We start from the raw sequence: 18,312 nt of genomic DNA on the forward strand, positions 1-18,312 counted from the left end.
TGCAAAATAAATCTGAAGTTACGAATTATGGAAATGGTTACATTGAGCATGCACTTATTAATTTTTAGTTTGAGCATGACGAAACTGTAGATTTGCCAGCGTTCAACTGGACTCTGGGCTACACGAAATTTAGACGATTAGTGACGAAGTTCGAAAATCTGGTGAACAACGCTAAAGACGTCGTTTTGGCGGAAGAACCGAAATTGGTGAAGTACATGAAGACAATCGCGACAGAATCGGATGATATTATCCAGGAAAGATTGCCAAACATGTATGATTGGAGGTAAAAGTTAAATTTAATTATATTTTACGCGATGAATGATATTAGCGAAGGTAAACTTACGTAAAACTTTTAATCTAATCCGAAAAGAATCATATGAGACACCTAAATATAGTCATAATAGCTATTTTAAAAGTATTAATTTTCGTTTAAGAAATACCTTGAATCATATCGATCTGGAGCTCGACAAGGCCATCCCGTCCTTCGACAGCGATCTTTCTGCAAATGGAATTTGGAAATCATCAGTCAATGTTACCGATCGCATTCTTATTTTTGTTAAATATATATCTAACGTCGTTCACAAAAGCGCGCGCATCGTGACCGACATACTTAAAAGCGGTAAATAGATTTTCAATTAATAATAATTATCATAAAAGTAGAAACGCTTGTGATGAGTGATTTTTTCGAAATATCACTACTTGATTTTCTAATCCTTGTTCCGCTTTTCAGGCACAGGGAAGATCAGTTTGCTATCTTTGTTAGGATTCGATAATATCTCCCCTATTACCATTTTCCACGATCAGCTACCTTTCGTCCTGTCGACGCTGGTGAACGGGATATCCGACCCTATAATAGACAACCGTATTGTCACAGCATTGAAAAGTAACACTACAATCACGTGCTCGATGCTGTTCGACTGGCTTTCGGATTATAAGGTCGGCCTGAGCGACGAGGAGTACAGGACTTTGAAAAATTTCACTTGCGATCTCGATCCCGAGAACTTCAACGTCTACACGGATCTCTATATGGCGGAAATGACGATCTGGGACAAGCCCACCAGCAAGTATCGGTCTTTCATAGCCTCGATGATCGGCGACATGTACGATCTTATTGAGGCTATCACCCTCGCGATGAAGCACAACGTAATCATCGAGCCGCCATTTTCGAAGAGATATCTGGATCACATGCTCCAGATGTTGAAAGACACTCTGGAAATCGTGAGCGGAGAGGGTACTTATCACAAGGTAAATACGGCTAAGCGATAATTGTTACATTTATATGAAAGCGGAAGTTTCAGATTTAATCGGCCGGTCCTCGCATAAGCAATGCAACAAGTGGCTATTCTTTTTCTTTTCAGGAATTGAAACTGGGTGAAGGATGGTCGAATTACAGATTGCTTATTGAGGGCGTATCGCAAATTCTGCTTCACATTGGCAACGCGTTGAAAAATGTCGAGGTACACGACCACGAGTTGAAAACTTGGCAACTGATGGCGAACGATGATACGCGTCAAGTGCTAAAGATTCTAGAAGCTAATCCGGAAGAGACAGTCGCGTTAATTGCCACCCTCAGCACGCTCGACGATGCGACCGGCGAATTTATGCCTTTCGAGGACATCAGGAAGACTATGTGCACTCAGCGTTTTAACTCAAATTACTGGTCCACGACGAACAGAACGCGCTTCCTGGAAGAAGTGTGCTCGTTCGATCCTTACCAGCTGCTGAAGACCGCCACGAGCGACGAATACTATGTGCGTACATCAAAAAGACAATTGAAATAATTTATTCAGTTTAAAGCTTATACGGAAATTAGCTCTGAATCTCTCAAACATGTTTCCAAAAATAATTTATATTCTCATATGTTTTTTTTTTGCAGGAGATTGTCACCGGTCGGAGAACTGCCTTGTCGAAATCGACTCCGTTAACTATGTCGTTAACGAGATTATTGGACATCGTAACGAATTTTACCGTCGCGTCGCCAGGCGTGAGTCTCAGATCGAATATCTTCAATGTGACGACGTGGGCGAATCTGCCCAATGAGACCTGGGCTCTGATCCTGAGGTCCGAAAAATCCTGGATTCATCAGTACCGAAACTCCGCGTGGTACAGATTCAACGTGACGGATTCGCACGTCGGTGCGGATTATCTCGTCGGGGCGAGGAAATTGTTTCAGCTCCTGGAATCCGCGATCAATCTCGTGTCCGGCGGTGATATCTGGCAGAAGCTGCGCGTCATGCACGAAACGTCGAAACTCAAGCCGCTGCTAACACTCGCGGAGGATATGCCTAATCTCCTTATTACCGCCGCCGACACCTTCGTCTCGTCCGAGAGGCTGGACGATTTCATACAGAAGCTCCTCCTCGGCCTGGTGCACCCCTGCGATATCGACCGGTACCTGATTCCGCCCAGCTACATGAGGAAGAGAGGCTTGCTGGCCAGCATTACGAATTTCTGCCAGAAGATCATCATGAGCGATGAGCGGTTAACGTGGACGGACTTGCTGCCATACAACGGAAAATACAATGTAACATTCGATCTGAGTAAAAATAGTAGATAATAAACGTTAAGCTAAATTTTAAGTATTCGTTAAATTAATTAAATTTTTATTTTTATTTAAATTTTTAAAGTCCTTTAAATTAATTTATTTATAGGACAGCCACGTTACTTCCGATATGCCATCGGAATCCGTTTACGAGGAACAGCTATTACAAAGGGTACAGAAATTTCAGACCGCTTTGGTTCGCGCTTTATCGGAAGGCTTCAGGCAGCCGAAAATTCCTGCGTGGTGGACGTCATTCGAGGAGGGTACCTTAAAAAGCTTCACGGCGCAATACAAGAAAAAGGTAGATTACTGACTACAATCTTCGCTCATTTATTGAACTCATTCTCTATACGGATTAATGATCTGTTATAAGCGCAGACTTTGTTGTTTAAATCTCTCAAAAAAATAATCGCAATTTAATTAAAAACGTTCGCAGGACGCGAAGACTATGGCATATTCGATGGTGAAGAAATCAATATCGATTATGAAAAATTTTTTGGTAACTCAACCTAGCACCGTGTAAGTAAACGTGTCACAAGAAATATCGATCGATTGATAATAAAGAGGAAAATTAATTTGCGTAATTTTGCGTCTTTAGAAATTGTACGTGGTGTGTTACGCTCCCACTGGAGATTTTAAATTCTCAGCTGATGCACCATAGCCTCTACTCGAAACTGCTCTGTCAAATGACTCGATTAAATATATCGGAGGTGCATAACATTTTGATGAACGATTTCAACTGGAATAAAACCGGCAACATGGTAAGAAATGACGATTATGAATTACATAGAAAGACATGAACTCCGCTTATTAATTTGGAAAAAAAAACGTACAGGTCAAGAATTATAAATATCTGACCAAGAAGAAGCCGCTTGACGAGTTTTTAAACACGCTCGAAATTACTCTACATTACATGGCCGATATCTTCATCGATTTTCAAAACGAGACATACAGTGATAGAGTACACGAGTGCTTTAACAAATTCGTCGGCGGTCCCACGTATTCCAGACCGGGGTTGTAAGTATTTTTCTTCTCCCGTCGTATTAAGTTTAAGTGTCAGACTACTGCAGCATTGGAGATTGATTGCAAATTCATCAGAAGAGATTAGAATTTTAATTAAAATAAAACGAAATTAAAATTAAAAATAATTTATCTGATCGATCAAATTTTTATTTTTATTTCGCAATCCTTAATTCGTAGTCTGATACCGCTTTACGTAAGCGATAATTGCTTTATGCATTGCGAAGTGACACTAACTCGTCATTATCGTTCAAGGTATATTACGTTCGTTCTGAGCATCTTGGACATGCTGGAAAAGAATGTTTACATTTTGGACTCGGCGTCCATCCACGAGGGCATCAACAATCTGACCAGACTGGCCGAAATGCACGTGCCGCTTTGGAAACCGTTGCGCGACGTGGTGAAGCAGTCCGATCTCGCCGACATCGACGCCGCGCTGCCGAACGCCACCATCAACGTGAACGCGATTCTGAGCAATCAGAACAGGACGAGCCTGTGCAGGACGAAGATCGACTGCCAAAACGCGACGGTTCTGTACAATTTTCTCAGCTCGAAGAGAGCGGGCAAGGTTTTCCGATACGACCCGAAGGCGTCGAAATATCCGACGGTAATCGACATCTCGAGCCGATTGGCTCGCAGTCTGGACTTCGATCTCATAAGTCGGCAGCTGTCTTACTGGCGCACCGAGGCTTCCTGGAATCTCTCCTGGCTCAAGGAGATCCTGGTTCATTTGTCCATGATCCTCGGAGAAGGCGGGAATCTGCTGGACGTCGCTAGTCAGATCGATCTCGAGGACATCACCAGCAGCATTCTCGGGACTCCCGATCTCGCCGATGGTATCATCAATATATTGAAGGATAAAACAGTCGACAAATTATTCGACGGGTACATATGAACATTTCGATTATATCCTTTTATACGTACCAGACGATAAAATGTGCGAATAAAAAAATAACGTTCCCCAATAATTTATAAAATTCATATTCTCACGAAAATTTGAATGTGGAATTATTGCTATAATTTTAAAAATTCTTACAATTCTTAATAACTTGATATTGTAAAATATTAAAATATCTGCGTGTGGATTTGCAGGATGAAGGAACTCCTTGAGGATGTGGAGCCGTTCATAGAAGACAACGAAATAATCGACGATCTACACAAAATAATCGCGACATTGGAATCGATGGAGATTTTCAAGAACCTAGGACTGCTCGATATGAAATGTATTGAATTCGAATTCAAATTTCGTTAGAGTGTGTGGCGATTTTTCTTCCCAACTAACAATTTACATTTTACAGACGTCGTCAAAGACATGTTCGATAACTGGGATTTTGTGCGAACGTATTTGATCGACAGAATTGGTATCACCAACGAGATCGCGCTCACCTTGGGCGAGGCCAAGATAGACATGATTTCGGTCTTCATGCAAGAGCGCGGTATCGTTAGTCTGAAGGACAGCATTTGCTCAGCCGAGAAGCTTGGCGATATGTTGCACTTCAACAACGATCTCGTGACTGCCGAGGAAGTCAGCTCCGCGCTCTGTCAATTGGAGGACTCTCAGACGCAGGATATCGCCATCACGTTGATGAAGAACTTGAACTTCGAATACATTTTCAAAAACGTAATTATAACAGCGTTTTATTTATCGATTCTAAATACGACAAGGATTTGGATAAATGTTTCTCTTCGTTTCAGCTAATGAGCGCTAATGTGAAAAGTATATTGGCTAATGCAAATCTAACCGAGGCCGAAGGAAAAGTTATATTGGACAATCTTGGAATTGCTGCGGAACTATTTCCATTATTCAAAGACAAGCTGTCGGCGAGCTTTTCTATTGGAAATGAAACAGAGGAGACTAACGCGGAAGAAATGGATGAAACGTCATCCAGTAAGTGCGGACATAACATCGGCATTAACTTTAAAATTTTCATTTCTTTTATTAAATTTTGTAATGCTTTTTTTTTTAGATTCGCAATTTCTGAAAGATTCCAGTAAATTACTCTGCGGTAGAACATTGATACAAGATGAAGGACAATTTTACAAATATATTACCAATTTAAAGGACAGTAATAAAGCGTCCGATCAGAGGGAACTCGATTCTTTGCCAGGTAAGATATAAGCGAAAAATTGCAGAATTGGGCGTTGGGCCGTTAAATAAAACGACTTATTGTGAAAAAAAATGATTTTAAATTTCAGACGCTTGCAAAGATACGTACAAAACTGTGCTGTCTATACCCGGCGGAAAGATCGTCTGGGGGTACGTCAAGCCTCTGTTACGCGGGCATATCCTTTACGCGCCCAACACCACCGTGATCTCCGAAGTCATGGCGTTGACGAACGAGACCTTCGTGCAGATGGAGCACTTCGGCGTGCTGGTAGACAGCGTCGAGAAGACTCTCAAGGCTGTAGCCAATCTTACAGAGATGGGCGATACTTTGACGGAATTACAGAACATAATGTCGTCCGACGTCATGAAGGTTGCCATCAAATCGATGAGCGGTGGCAATTTCGAAGGTATCGTCCGTGGCTTCGAGCTTCGTCATCGTCGAAGCAAAATTTAAAAAAAATTGCGTTAAAAGTATTAATGAAGCATGCCATCAATCCGATAACATTGTTGTCGTACAGGTGACCTTTCCGAGCTGAATCTCAGCGAGCTCGCGTGGCGGCTGAAAAAATCGAAGAAGCTGATCTCGATGATCGGCATGCTGAACGGTATGATGGGATGCGTGCTGGTGAACAGAACAATAGGATTCTCCACGGAGGAGGAGTTGGAAGCAGCGGCCAGCCGCTTGACTGACACGAACGAGTTTCTCGCCGGGATCATCTTCATGGACGACGCTACGTCGCATCTGGCGAAAAGATCTCTGGACCACGAGCTGCCGGACAATATCACCTACAAGATCCGCATGGACGTGGACTACGTGCCGTCCACCAGACGACTGAAGAACCAATTTTGGATTCCCGGACCGGAGAGCAGCTTCATCGAGCATCTCAGGTATCTTCGGGGTTTCATTCAACTTCAGGACTCCGTCGATCGCGCGATCACGAAGGTGAAGACCCGGAGATACGATCTCAACTGGAGGACAGTTACGCAACAGATGCCGTACCCGTGTTGGAAAAACGTACCGTGAGTAAACGATATCTTGCGTCTTGAGATAAGAGTCTTGTGATTGTGTTAAAAATAAAATAAAATAAATCCGTTGAGAACTATTGTATAATATCGCTGTCTCTCATTTCACTATTATCTACAATTATTCATTCACGAGGAAAATAAATGTTATAGATTCCAAACGACGCTTTACGAGTCTCAAGGCTTGCAAGTATGCTTCTTTTTCGCGTTAATGATGTGCGTTGGAGCGGCTGTCAGACATATCGTTTGGGAGAGAGAATCACAAAATGCCATGGTACGATTGCTACTGTAGGGTTAACGCAATATGTAAAGTCTATTTTACATTATCTACAATTCGTGAGAATTTAGGATAGAATTTTATGTGCCATGCAACAAGGAAGTTATTTGAAAAACCAAAAAAAGTATCGTAAGAAATTATGAATAGTATTCTATTCCGACATTCGACACAAATTACAGATCACCTAAAGTGGGCTTTACAAAATGCTGACATTTAATTCTTTATCGGAAAAAATGCAGTAATTATCCGACCGTTGCAATTAATTTTTCAGGTAATGAGCGTAATGGGATTAAAGCCGTGGCGCAACACCTTCGCTTGGTTCATCACATCTTTCGCGGAGCTGTCGATCGTGATGATTGTCATCTCCCTGATTTTACTGGCTGGAAAAATCCTTCCGCGATCGGATCCCTCCATCGTGCTTATTTTGCTTTTCGACTACATCTTCTCCATTGTGACCTTCTGGTGGGTAATCGCTTTCGAGAATTTCTCACCTCCGTCGTGCGACTGTACACGTACTCGGCCACGTGCGATTACGTTTCCTAGTCCCGGAGTTAACTACTGTAAATCTTAATTACGTTTCAGCTACATGATCTCGACGATGTTTAGCTCCGCCAGTCTCTCCGCGGTTACCACGGTTGTCATGTTTCTGTTAACTTACATGCCGTATGTCATTGTTATCGCCATGGAGGCCACATTCGGAATCGGATACAAACTTATAATTGTGAGTTGACCTGGTGGTCTAACCGTATTCCTATTTAGTGTTACGGAGCAAAAGTCCGACTGAAAATATCGCGGCAATCAAATGCGAGTGTGACACTAACGTTAACGTTACGCTCTTAACAAATAATACTCGTTCTAAATAATATCGTCAAGAATTGTCGCAAAACGATTTATTTCTCAGTGCCTGAGCATGTCGACCAGCTTCTGTTACGGATGCCTATACGCGGTGCGAAAGGAGGTTCAAGCCATCGGTCTTACTTGGGCGAACATGTGGGAGGAATCAAGCCCCGGCGATCCGATGACTCTGGGAATGTTGTTGCTAATGATCGCTTTCGACGGTTGCCTGTACGCCGCGATCGGTTACGTCATCGCTAGATACACCGATTCAGGTACGAACCCGCGGCCGACGCGCCTCCCGTTTTATTTACGAAAATGATTCTTTGATAATCTGGTGAAGGTTAAAAGTGACTAGTAGAAATTGGCTAACACTGACACTGTTTTTTTCCCCCGATTTCTTTCGTGCGACATCATCCGTGATCGAATCGCGAGTTTTTTTTTATAAAATGGATTTTTTATTAACAAGAGAATTGTTTGCGAAGTTGATTTTGTCGGTGTAGGCTCTACCTATCTTCCTCTGTGTGTTTCAATATTATTTTTGTTACAACCCTCTCGTCGATAACAATTAACTAAAAATTACTAAAATCGTCAGAGCTAAACGGTGGAATTATTTCAAGTGGTAAATTAGGACTATTCGCTTCTGAAGAAATCATGATCAGTTTTAATAGCCTTTAATTTGTAACGAAAATGCAGAAGTTATTTCTGATCACAAAACTTTTCGTAATTCGTTCTAATATATTTATCTATAATGTTTATTAGTTCGACGGATTTGATTATTGAGTTAATAATTTATTTGATTAAGCAGTTAGTTACTCATTTTAGAATTTAATTATTCCCTGTTTAAAACGATTTCACAGTACTATACAAATATTATTCATGAAAATACTCCGACGCGTCTCTTCCGCGATGGCTCTCACACAAAGTAAATAATGATAAGATCACGCATACTATCCCGGTATGCGGTCACCATCACATTTCCGCAAAACTTTGCACATTTCACACGGTGCCCTCACTCTGCCCGTATAATCACGAGATGCGTCTGCGAGAAAGGTGTCCAGGAGGTCGCCGGGACGTCCGACGTGACGTGAGAAGTCGCGTCGTTTAAGAGAAATCGATGAGGAGGCTCTGGTGAGTTATCTGCGAAACGGACGAGCATTACCGATAATTTTCCAGGTAGGGGCTTTCACGGTTTGAGGTCCCGTAGCTTATGGTGGGCCGACACCCGCTCTCTCTATGGCAGACCGAGCTACCTCGCCTTCGTCAACAACCTCTATTTCACTAACGACGTTCTCCATCCCTCAGCCGCTTACCAAGGTATCGCACTCTTCCCTGTGCACACGCATGTCACGAAAGTTTGTTTTCCAGCTTGCCTCTCGCGCGCTTGCTCGCCGTATAGCGACGCAGAGCTCGCATGTCGGCTGACACGAGGGGGGCAGGGGTAAAAAGAACGGCTTTGATAGACGTGAACTGGGTTAAATTTCGCTCCCGCGATAGAACGGTGGAAATTATCGTCAACAATTTTGCACATGGTGTTCGTAATAAAATTTAGAACTTTGGCATTCCTGTGAAAACTTTCGTCAAGAAACAAGGACAATTTCGAACAGGAATAAATTTACGATATGTTTGTGATCTAATATTACGAAAGTTAGTTTTTCAATTTATAGCTGCAGTTATCTCGCATAAGTTTGTTCTTTTTATTCTTGCCATAAATGTGTATATATATGTGGGGACATGCTTTTTACGCTTTCTCGCTTTTTGGAACGTTTTCACTCGATTTGGTGTTTAAGACTGTAAATGCGATCTAGTGCACACCTCTTCTGATTTTCTTTCTGGTTGTTCCATTATATTTTTACCATCGGCAAGTATTTTAAGGTCAGGTAATTGTTCATAAATTCTACATCAATTATATTCTCTACGTTTGAATGATTTATACAATAGCTACACGTATTGCACGCATCGCATGGAACGTGTAGTTCAAACAAAAAGGAACGTTATGTTTGTTCCCGGGCACGAATAAAGGTATCGGAATTGCGTTTAAGAGAGATAATATTCGTACTTGTTGGTATGTATGTGAAGTTGCTTTGAAAATCATTTTCAAACTCGCTACTCTGACGTGACAGTTCGGTAAGAGCTTGCTTTCAATTATGCAGGCGTCGTTATTATACAGACTTGATAACGAACTGCCATTTGTTGCCGAACGTATAGATGACGAGAGCGATCTCAGCAACCTGACGGTCACGGAGAAGCAAATCGGCGTGAAATTCGAGGGTGTCAGGAAAGTCTATCATACCGAACGTGGTGACGTCGTCGCCGTGGAGGACTTCACCTTAAAACTCTGCGAGGGTGAGGTGACGAGTCTGCTCGGAAGAAACGGCGCGGGAAAGACTACGATTATGTACGTCAATCGCTTTTCGAATTAATCATTATTATATCCTTGTATAATAGGTATCTCGATATGCCTTGAATTCTATTCAATATAATAATTTACGAGCGACGTCCAATTTTGTTTCTTCCCGTTACAGCAAGATGCTAACGGGAATGGTGGCCCCGACCAACGGCGAAATTTGCCTGAACGGCGAGGAAGGTTACAAGCCCGACATTGGAGTGTGTCCTCAGGATAACGTCCTCATCGGAACTCTGACGCCGAGGGAGCACATGATATTTTATTGGAAGCTCAAGAAACCTAACGATGATAATAACATGGAGAAGAATGTTAACGAGTAAGATGCTCTAAACTGGAGAAAACCTTTCCAATTTTTTTCGCCTAACTTTCCAATTAATTTCGCTGCTAAATTAAACGCGTGAGAAAAAAAATTCTTTCTTCTTTTAGCTTTGTTGGAAGATTTCGTTTTAGAATAATCATGATCTATCAATTGAAGACGAAACGATACAAGTCCTTTCTGTTTTCTTACAGAATGCTGGCTTCCCTGGAACTCGGCCGCCAGGAACACGAGCCAGTGTCGCGCTTGTCAGGCGGTACGCGACGCAGACTCTGCGTGGCCCTGGCCTTCCTCGGCTCGCCACGTCTGGTGATCCTGGACGAGCCCGGCGCCGGGGTGGATCCCGCGGCCCGACGACGGATCTGGCGACTGATCGACCAGCACAGGATCGGCAGGACTGTTCTCCTCTCGACTCATCATCTGGACGAGGCCGACATGCTGAGTGACACCGTTGTGGTGATGCACAAAGGGAAGATCTTGTGTACCGGTTCGCCGTTATCCTTGAAGATGACGCACGGCAGGGGCTACAGACTGAACGTGACTTTTCCACCCGAACATTACGCCAACGGTGAGGCGGGGCTAGGAGGGATACCAGAGACGGTCGAGAAGAAGAACCTCAAGGCTCTTCGTACCGTCGTCGAGGAAGTTATGCCGAACACCACGATAGACGAGGTCTCCGAGGCAGAGGTCATCATCGCGTTGCCTTTCCAGGGAAAGAGCAGAATGAACAATGAGTAAGTGTCCGTAACATTAACTATTAGCGCGCGCGACGTTGAAAAATTGATTAATTTTATAATCGAGTATAATTTTATGTGCAAGTTGTACTTTCTTGAATTTTTTTTCGCTCGTTGTAAAAGAATTTGCGTGCAACACCGCAGAACTTAAGAAGAAAATATTAAGCAAGTTCTGCTTATATCGCACACACATTGATTTAGGATAACGCCTGTTATTCTCGTATAGTCTTCGCAAATATTTGACGCTCCAAACCTCGCGACTTAGAGGGATTTATCTTAAAGGGAATCGTTGTAATCGTACTCGAGACAAAATCGATTAAACACCTGCGTTTGCGTTCGAGTAAAGCCAGCGCGTTGTTTCAGCATCGCGCAAGTGGCGAAGGCGCTGGAAGACAACCGTAAGCTCTTGGGATTCTCGCACTTCTCATTGGAGTGCGACACTCTGGAAAGAGTATTCTTGGATCTTTGCGCGCGAGCAGACAGCGGATCGAGCGTTATCAGAGCGAGTCAAGATAGCGTCATTAATATGGAGCATGCCGGTAAGAAATGTTCCACGTGCACGTCATACGTAAAATCCACCTTCTTAATTAAAATATCTATTAAACCTTTCATTGTTCAATTTTTGGGGCATGTAAAAGAAATAAAAGGAAAAGAAGAAGAGAAAGAGAAAAAGCGAATTAAAAATAAAACGGATAATAAAACTGTAGCTCTTGAAAATACAAAATGTAGAAGTTGATTTCGTAATTTTAAAGCTACGATATATTTAGCGGAAAAAAACGAGATAAGCGTGAAGAAAAATAAAATAAAATCATAATAAAGCCATTAATTATTACGTCGTATTATGCAACTCAAACTTACCGTCTTCAATATTTAATTAAGCATTATATTCAAATTTAAAGAAAAGATTAAATTAGATTAAAGATTAATTTAGTATTTTGCAAAAAAAAAGAAGTTTAATTAGCTTCCAATCGATGATACTTAAGCTTAATATAGAGAAAAATAAATGTTTCTTCGCTTTGCGCAGAAATACCCGGATCAAATGACAACATCGATTTAATTACCGACATGGTGTTGAAGCCCTCGCCAATTCGACAGATGAAAGCCATGATAAAGAAACGGCTATGGCATTTCACGAGAGACTGGAGAGCGCCGTTGGCCGCGCTCGTTTTACCAACCATGTTTGTCGCAATCGCTATGGGATTTTCTCTAATACGACCACCGTCCGAGAACGAGCCACCTCTGACTTTGACTCCCAAACTTTATGACACTCATCCGACTTACTTTTATAGGTAGGAGAGAAATTTAATAAAAAGAATATAATAAAAAGGGGAAAAATGAAGCGTAAAAATCTCGTGAAAATACCAGTTGCACGATCTGCTTATTTATATTTCTGCACATTACAACTTTAAATTCGATCAAACTGGATTGAGTTAAATATTCGATAATAAATAATTTTTGATATCTTGTTATTGCAGCATCGACAGTAATGATCCGTTCCTACAACATGTGTCTATGCAGCTGCACGATCGTTTCGGGGACGATTACGCTGGCGCATGGCAAACCTTACCTAATGTACGAATACTATAATGAGTGATAATTATTTCGAAATTTGTGAGAGCTTCAAACAAGTTCGAATTATAAACAACTGCAACAATTTATCTCGAATTCACAGGATACCGGGACCTGCGAATGTCTGGACGGTCAACAAACCTGCCGAGGCGTGTCTAAAGCCGTCGAGGGCCTTCTTCAAACTCTACCTGGCCGACCTACTCTGGACTGGATAGTCTCGACGCATCAGGAATATATAGAGAAACGGTAGATTTCACGCTAGCGCATTAAGATGCGAAGGAGTTAGGTTACTCGATCGATGTTTTCTGAGTAAACAACGACTCGCAGGTACGGCGGCTGGTCTCTGACGCACTCCAAGGAGGATCCCCTTTTCATCGTTTGGTACAATAACAAGGGCCATCATTCTATGCCGGCGTACCTGAACGCCCTTAACGAGGCGATCCTGCGAGCGTTCGGGGTGCGAGGACACTTAACCACGCTCAATCACCCCTTGAAGCTATCGAGTGATCAGCTGAATCGAACGACACTGTGAGCGCTCATCTCTGATATCGCGACAAATCACGGAAGAAAATCTCCCGAGAGATAAAGATATCTCTCGTTATCACGCGCCCGTGGGATTAATTAATTAACTACGTGAATTTACGCAATAGGATACGCGGGCGGATTTCCCTCAAATGGATAAGCGAAGACGTTTGCGCGCACGGTTCGAAGCTCTCTCGAATCCAAGAGGAGGTTCAACGAGTGAAACATCCCGGCGCAGACGTTTCGTTTACTTTTAATTAACGTACCGCATCATTTGGTATTCAACGCCGATAGCTCGCCGCGCGCGTTTCAACGTTACATCGCGGAGTTTCTACTTGTATCGTCAAATCGCTAACGATACTCACTCTTGTTTGCTTTTCGTGGTTAATATTAAGAATCAAATACCCGTAAATTTTGCGCAAAAGTTATACTCGGACGATCGTACTTTCTGAAGTTTTTACAGCAGTCGAATCGCGTCGTTCGAATGTCGTTTGAGAAACGTCAGGAATTTTGTACATAATATTTTTATTTCTTCAGATTGCAACACGTGGCGGACGTCGGCGTGGGGTTGGTACTTTTGATAGCTTTCAGTATGGTCGCAGCTCAGGGAACTAAGGAGATAGTCAGAGAACGACTGACGGAAGAGAAGAGAATACTCTACCTGGCCGGAGTTCATCCCGTCACGTATTGGACGACAATCTTAATTTGGGATTTCATAGTGAGTTATTTTAACGGAAAGAAGAGAAAATGCAGGAATTTCTTCAATTAAAACGCTAAAAACAGATCACCTAATTCGATCGCCAATATTATCAATATTTCTTCCTTTTTTTTTTTAGGTATACCTCTGTGCTGTCTGCCTAGCGGTAATTGTTTTCGAGATCTTCGGTTTGTCAGCCTACGTTGAGAAAGATAATCTCGCCGGAGTCTGTCTCCTGCTAATTCTGTTCGCGTAAGCGTCCGCGTTCGATCGTTTGCTCGCGCGAGATCGATACTAACGTGACTATATATGCTTAAAATATTCACCGAATTCATTTCAGATGGGCGGCGTTACCGTTTTCGCATCTAGCCGAAAAAGCGTTCGACGACTCGAGCCTGTCGAATATGGTGCTCTTCTGCGTGAACACCTTCATAGGCGTAGCCTGTCTAGCGACTATTTTAGTCCTCGATATCCTCGGCCGCAGTAAAACGGCCGAGGACGTGAGGAACATTCTGCACTACGTCCTAATGATCTTCCCGCAATACGCCCTCGGCGACGGATTGGTCGAGATCACGAGGAACGACATCACCTCCGAATTGCTCGAAAGATTTCACATGGACACTTACAAGTCCCCGCTCGGCTGGGATCTTCTCGGCTACCATTACCTCTTTCTGTTTGTTATCGGCGCGATTCTGTTCGTGCTGAATCTGGTGATCGAGTGTCGGCTCCTGCCCGATCTGAGGAGGCAGAAGATCGGTTACGAGATGGTGGAGGAGGACGAGGACGTCGCCAGGGAGAGGCTGCGGGTCGAGGCCGGGATGGTCGACGACACCCTGAAGACCATGAAGCTGCGGAAGGAATACAGGAGCGTGTACGGGACGAATGTTGCTGTGCAAAATTTAAGTTTCGGCGTACAGGCCGGCAAGTGCTTCGGTCTCCTGGGCGTGAACGGGGCGGGAAAAAGCACGACGTTCAAAATGCTGACAACAGAGATTATTCCTACGGCCGGAAAGATTATTCTGAAGGGGCAGGAGATTGGCGCGGGGCCGTTGTGCAACGGCGAGGTTGGCTATTGCCCTCAGAGCGACGCCCTGGATGGATTTCTCACGCCCCACCAGTGCCTGACGATTCACGGCGAAGTTTGCGGGTTGAGCAACGTTCCTAAGGTAAATAAGAGACGAATAAGTCTGATAGAGGTACACCTAAATAATCTTCAGTCTGTTGATCAAAATTTAAAAGACGTTTCAAACGTTTATCTCTTATTTGTCTTTATAATTCTTTTATTTAATATTTTAAAGACTTGAAGATGCTCTTGTAGATTCCTATACAAATTCTTTTATCTCAGAGTTGTCGAAGAGAACTAAGTTTTAAGAGTTAAATTTACAAACGTTCGGAATACCAAAGATTTTATTTATTATTTCAGGCTGTGGAAACCACGCTGAAGAGATTCGACCTACTCAAGTACGCTCATCGAAGGGTCTCCGGCCTCAGCGGCGGTAACAGGAGAAAGCTATGCGCCGCATTAAGCGTCATGGCTCCTGCCGCAGTAATCCTCATGGACGAGCCCACGAGGTACGTCGCGTTAATTTTACAATTATGTTAAACATTATTGTTAATTTCGCGCAAGCGTTACTCAATTCTGCGTTGTACGCTCACGCGAGAGTTATTTAATTTCGTTGTTCGCTCGCATTAGCGGAATGGACCCCGCCACGAAGAGCCTCGTGGCCAGAGCGGTGAGACAGGTGACGAGGAGTCAAGGGTGCGTCATCCTGACGTCACACAGCGTCGCCGAGTGCGAGAACCTTTGCTCGAGGGTAGGCATCCTCGCACGAGCCGGTCTCAGGTGTATAGGAACGCCGCAGCATTTGAAGCACAAGTAAGATTACATCGAAACTTCCTCCTTCGCGTAGAATAGCGCGCGTCTTTTTTTAACCCCTCCCCCCTCCCGCCCCCGGATATTTCCCAGCAGACTCATAAACCGTATACACCGAAAGCACGGCGCTTCTATCAGTTCTGATTTTCCGTTTCTGTTTTTCGCAATTCTATTCTCCGACTCCGAGCCGGAGAACTTACGGGATCCTTACGGTCTCGGCAGCTTAACGAATGTATTCTCCAATTGAAATCTCTTATCTTTATACCGCGTCTCATCTTGTTGAATAATCCTCTTGAGGGACGTAAGACGATAGCGGCGGAAGCAGTGGAGTGGGGAAAAAAAAGCCGGTGTGGTTGAGGTTTATTAGATCGCCCGCTATGAAGCCGTCGACTTAAATCCTCAAATATCCCCCTCCCCCTCCACAACAACTTAATCAAAGGAAATTTTTAACAAGTTGCCATTGCGCATTCTAATTAGACCGCCACGGAGAATTTAATTAAATCCAAGTCCTCTCGCAATGAGAATATTCTAAGAAGGTTGAGCCTTTCGCTGATTTTGGTTTCTTAACGCGAGAAAAATGACTTTGACATTATCAGCAATGCAATGATAACAAAGCTAATCTTTCGATTATTCTGAGTAAACTCGATTAAATGTGTACGAAAAAAAAATCTTTATTAAACGTGGCATGATGTACTTGGAATAATAACGTGTGGGCGTGCGATAAATATTTAACCGCTAAGATCCTAAAGTGCCCTCGGAAAGGGAATCCCGGGAAACATTCGCCTTCCATCTTCTTCCGTACCGATTCTTCCCGCTCTCCCGATTCTTCCGCGGTGTCTCTCGCCATCGAGGGTAGAATTTACGATATGGCTCTTGTCCACGTTAGCAGCCTATTCTGCAATCCGCTCTCTCCCGTGTGTCGCGGAGAGTACGTTGAATGATAAAGAATGGCGAATGCACTTTGTTACAGTATAGAAAGCGCAGTAAAAGCCGATCCCCCCCTCTGTGTCCTTTGTCCAGGTCAGGAGTTTTGAAATATAGATCCGCGTCCCCCGCGAGATCGAACGCAATGGGAAAGTGAATAAATCGCGAATTTAAGAATGCTAATAAAACCGGTCTCTCTCTCTCCCTTCCCCTCTCTTTCTTTTTCCCTCTCTCTCTCTCTCTCTCTCCTGAGACGGACGTGTGTCACATCGCTCCGTAAAAATCATAGTTTTTACGGTGGTTAGAGAGGGCGGAGGGGAGTAAGAGTTTTCACAGTGGTACCCATAGCGACCATGAGTATCTATGTGTGTTATCTAGCCGGAAAGTGTTGACTAGTGTGAATAAGACGGGAATTTATATGAGATATTGCGGTGCTCGAGAGACAGGTGTCAATCAAAGTGCCGACGTGGATATTTCGACGTGCGCGGACGCTAAGGTAACTAATTAGTGGAAGGCGCGGTGATTTATCGATATTGTTATCAGTCGGTAATGCGACATGATTGAATCGGATTATGCAGAGTACTGTTGCTCTGCATGTAAAAAGGAAATAAAAAGTGTTGTGCACCAGTGTGCAACCTGTGTGAAAATTTTCTTCCATCCTGGATGCACTTTCAAACATAAAGTATATAACAAGCAGAATGAAGTGGTTAGATGTGAAGGTCCATTTAAAGAATTAAGAATCGGAACACCAGCAGCGGGCGGCAGCAGAGAAAGAGTGGGATCAACAGGATCAGCGATTTCGACGGGAACAACAACTCGCCGCGTCACCTTGAGCAGTGACAACGATATGGATGCAAGTAAACAAAGTGGAATGGATGTGAAAATAGATTGGTTGGTCAGAACAGTGAAGGTGATGAAAGATGAAATAGCATGCAAGAACGAAATCAAGACGATGATTACAAAAATTATTCGAGAAGAGTTAGAAACTTTTAGACGCGAATTTGAAGAAGTGAAAAGGAATATACAGGAGAAAACCACTGGAATTGCAGGAAGGGGACCAGGAAGTTATAGTGAGGCAGTAAAAAATAAGAAGAAAGAATTTTAATTGTCCAACCGATAAAGGAGCAGGAGAGTGAAGCTACCAAGAAATTGGTAAAAGAAAAAGTAGATATAAAGAATCTGGAGGTAGGAATTACAAAGCTGAGGAAAGGAAGTAAAGGCTCGGTTATTCTGGGATGTGAGAGCGAGAGAGAAATGGAAAAACTGAAAGATACAGTACGTGAGAAGCTAGGTGAAGAATTCAAGATTACAGAACCGAAAAAAATAAGACCGAAGATAAAAGTTGTAAATGTTGGAGAAGAAGAAATGCAGCTGAAAGATGAAATCTTAATTGATACGATCAAGAAGCAGAATACAATCGACGGCAGAGATGAAGAGTTTTGCATAAAAATTGTGAAAAGGATGGTT

The 18,312-nt window shown here is 43.1% G+C and overlaps 1 protein-coding gene across 2 annotated transcripts in view; it reads left to right on the forward strand.

The window, feature by feature from the left end:
• The window catches only part of LOC105447955, a 50,003-nt gene that overhangs the window by 12,037 nt on the left and 19,654 nt on the right, over positions 1-18,312 (forward strand). Inside the window, exons 15-48 of one of the 2 annotated variants that reach the window (XM_011686285.1) lie at positions 69-283; positions 435-619; positions 731-1,245; positions 1,359-1,751; positions 1,877-2,524; positions 2,652-2,843; positions 2,979-3,061; positions 3,141-3,303; positions 3,378-3,559; positions 3,818-4,447; positions 4,655-4,785; positions 4,861-5,183; positions 5,258-5,450; positions 5,530-5,670; positions 5,759-6,076; positions 6,188-6,689; positions 6,846-6,966; positions 7,241-7,431; positions 7,552-7,690; positions 7,871-8,078; positions 8,980-9,120; positions 10,012-10,201; positions 10,329-10,526; positions 10,721-11,260; positions 11,624-11,799; positions 12,285-12,549; positions 12,736-12,832; positions 12,933-13,075; positions 13,157-13,357; positions 13,889-14,069; positions 14,188-14,300; positions 14,389-15,214; positions 15,472-15,620; positions 15,742-15,924. In XM_011686285.1, the coding sequence (XP_011684587.1) occupies positions 69-283; positions 435-619; positions 731-1,245; positions 1,359-1,751; positions 1,877-2,524; positions 2,652-2,843; positions 2,979-3,061; positions 3,141-3,303; positions 3,378-3,559; positions 3,818-4,447; positions 4,655-4,785; positions 4,861-5,183; positions 5,258-5,450; positions 5,530-5,670; positions 5,759-6,076; positions 6,188-6,689; positions 6,846-6,966; positions 7,241-7,431; positions 7,552-7,690; positions 7,871-8,078; positions 8,980-9,120; positions 10,012-10,201; positions 10,329-10,526; positions 10,721-11,260; positions 11,624-11,799; positions 12,285-12,549; positions 12,736-12,832; positions 12,933-13,075; positions 13,157-13,357; positions 13,889-14,069; positions 14,188-14,300; positions 14,389-15,214; positions 15,472-15,620; positions 15,742-15,924 (8,876 nt within the window). The remainder of the gene's footprint in view (positions 1-68; positions 284-434; positions 620-730; positions 1,246-1,358; positions 1,752-1,876; positions 2,525-2,651; positions 2,844-2,978; positions 3,062-3,140; positions 3,304-3,377; positions 3,560-3,817; positions 4,448-4,654; positions 4,786-4,860; positions 5,184-5,257; positions 5,451-5,529; positions 5,671-5,758; positions 6,077-6,187; positions 6,690-6,845; positions 6,967-7,240; positions 7,432-7,551; positions 7,691-7,870; positions 8,079-8,979; positions 9,121-10,011; positions 10,202-10,328; positions 10,527-10,720; positions 11,261-11,623; positions 11,800-12,284; positions 12,550-12,735; positions 12,833-12,932; positions 13,076-13,156; positions 13,358-13,888; positions 14,070-14,187; positions 14,301-14,388; positions 15,215-15,471; positions 15,621-15,741; positions 15,925-18,312) is intronic. The other variant, XM_011686286.1, reaches the window with a different exon arrangement.

The sequence above is a fragment of the Wasmannia auropunctata genome, unplaced genomic scaffold, assembly GCF_000956235.1.
Source record: "Wasmannia auropunctata unplaced genomic scaffold, wasmannia.A_1.0 LD336090.1, whole genome shotgun sequence".
Lineage (NCBI taxonomy): Eukaryota > Metazoa > Arthropoda > Insecta > Hymenoptera > Formicidae > Wasmannia > Wasmannia auropunctata.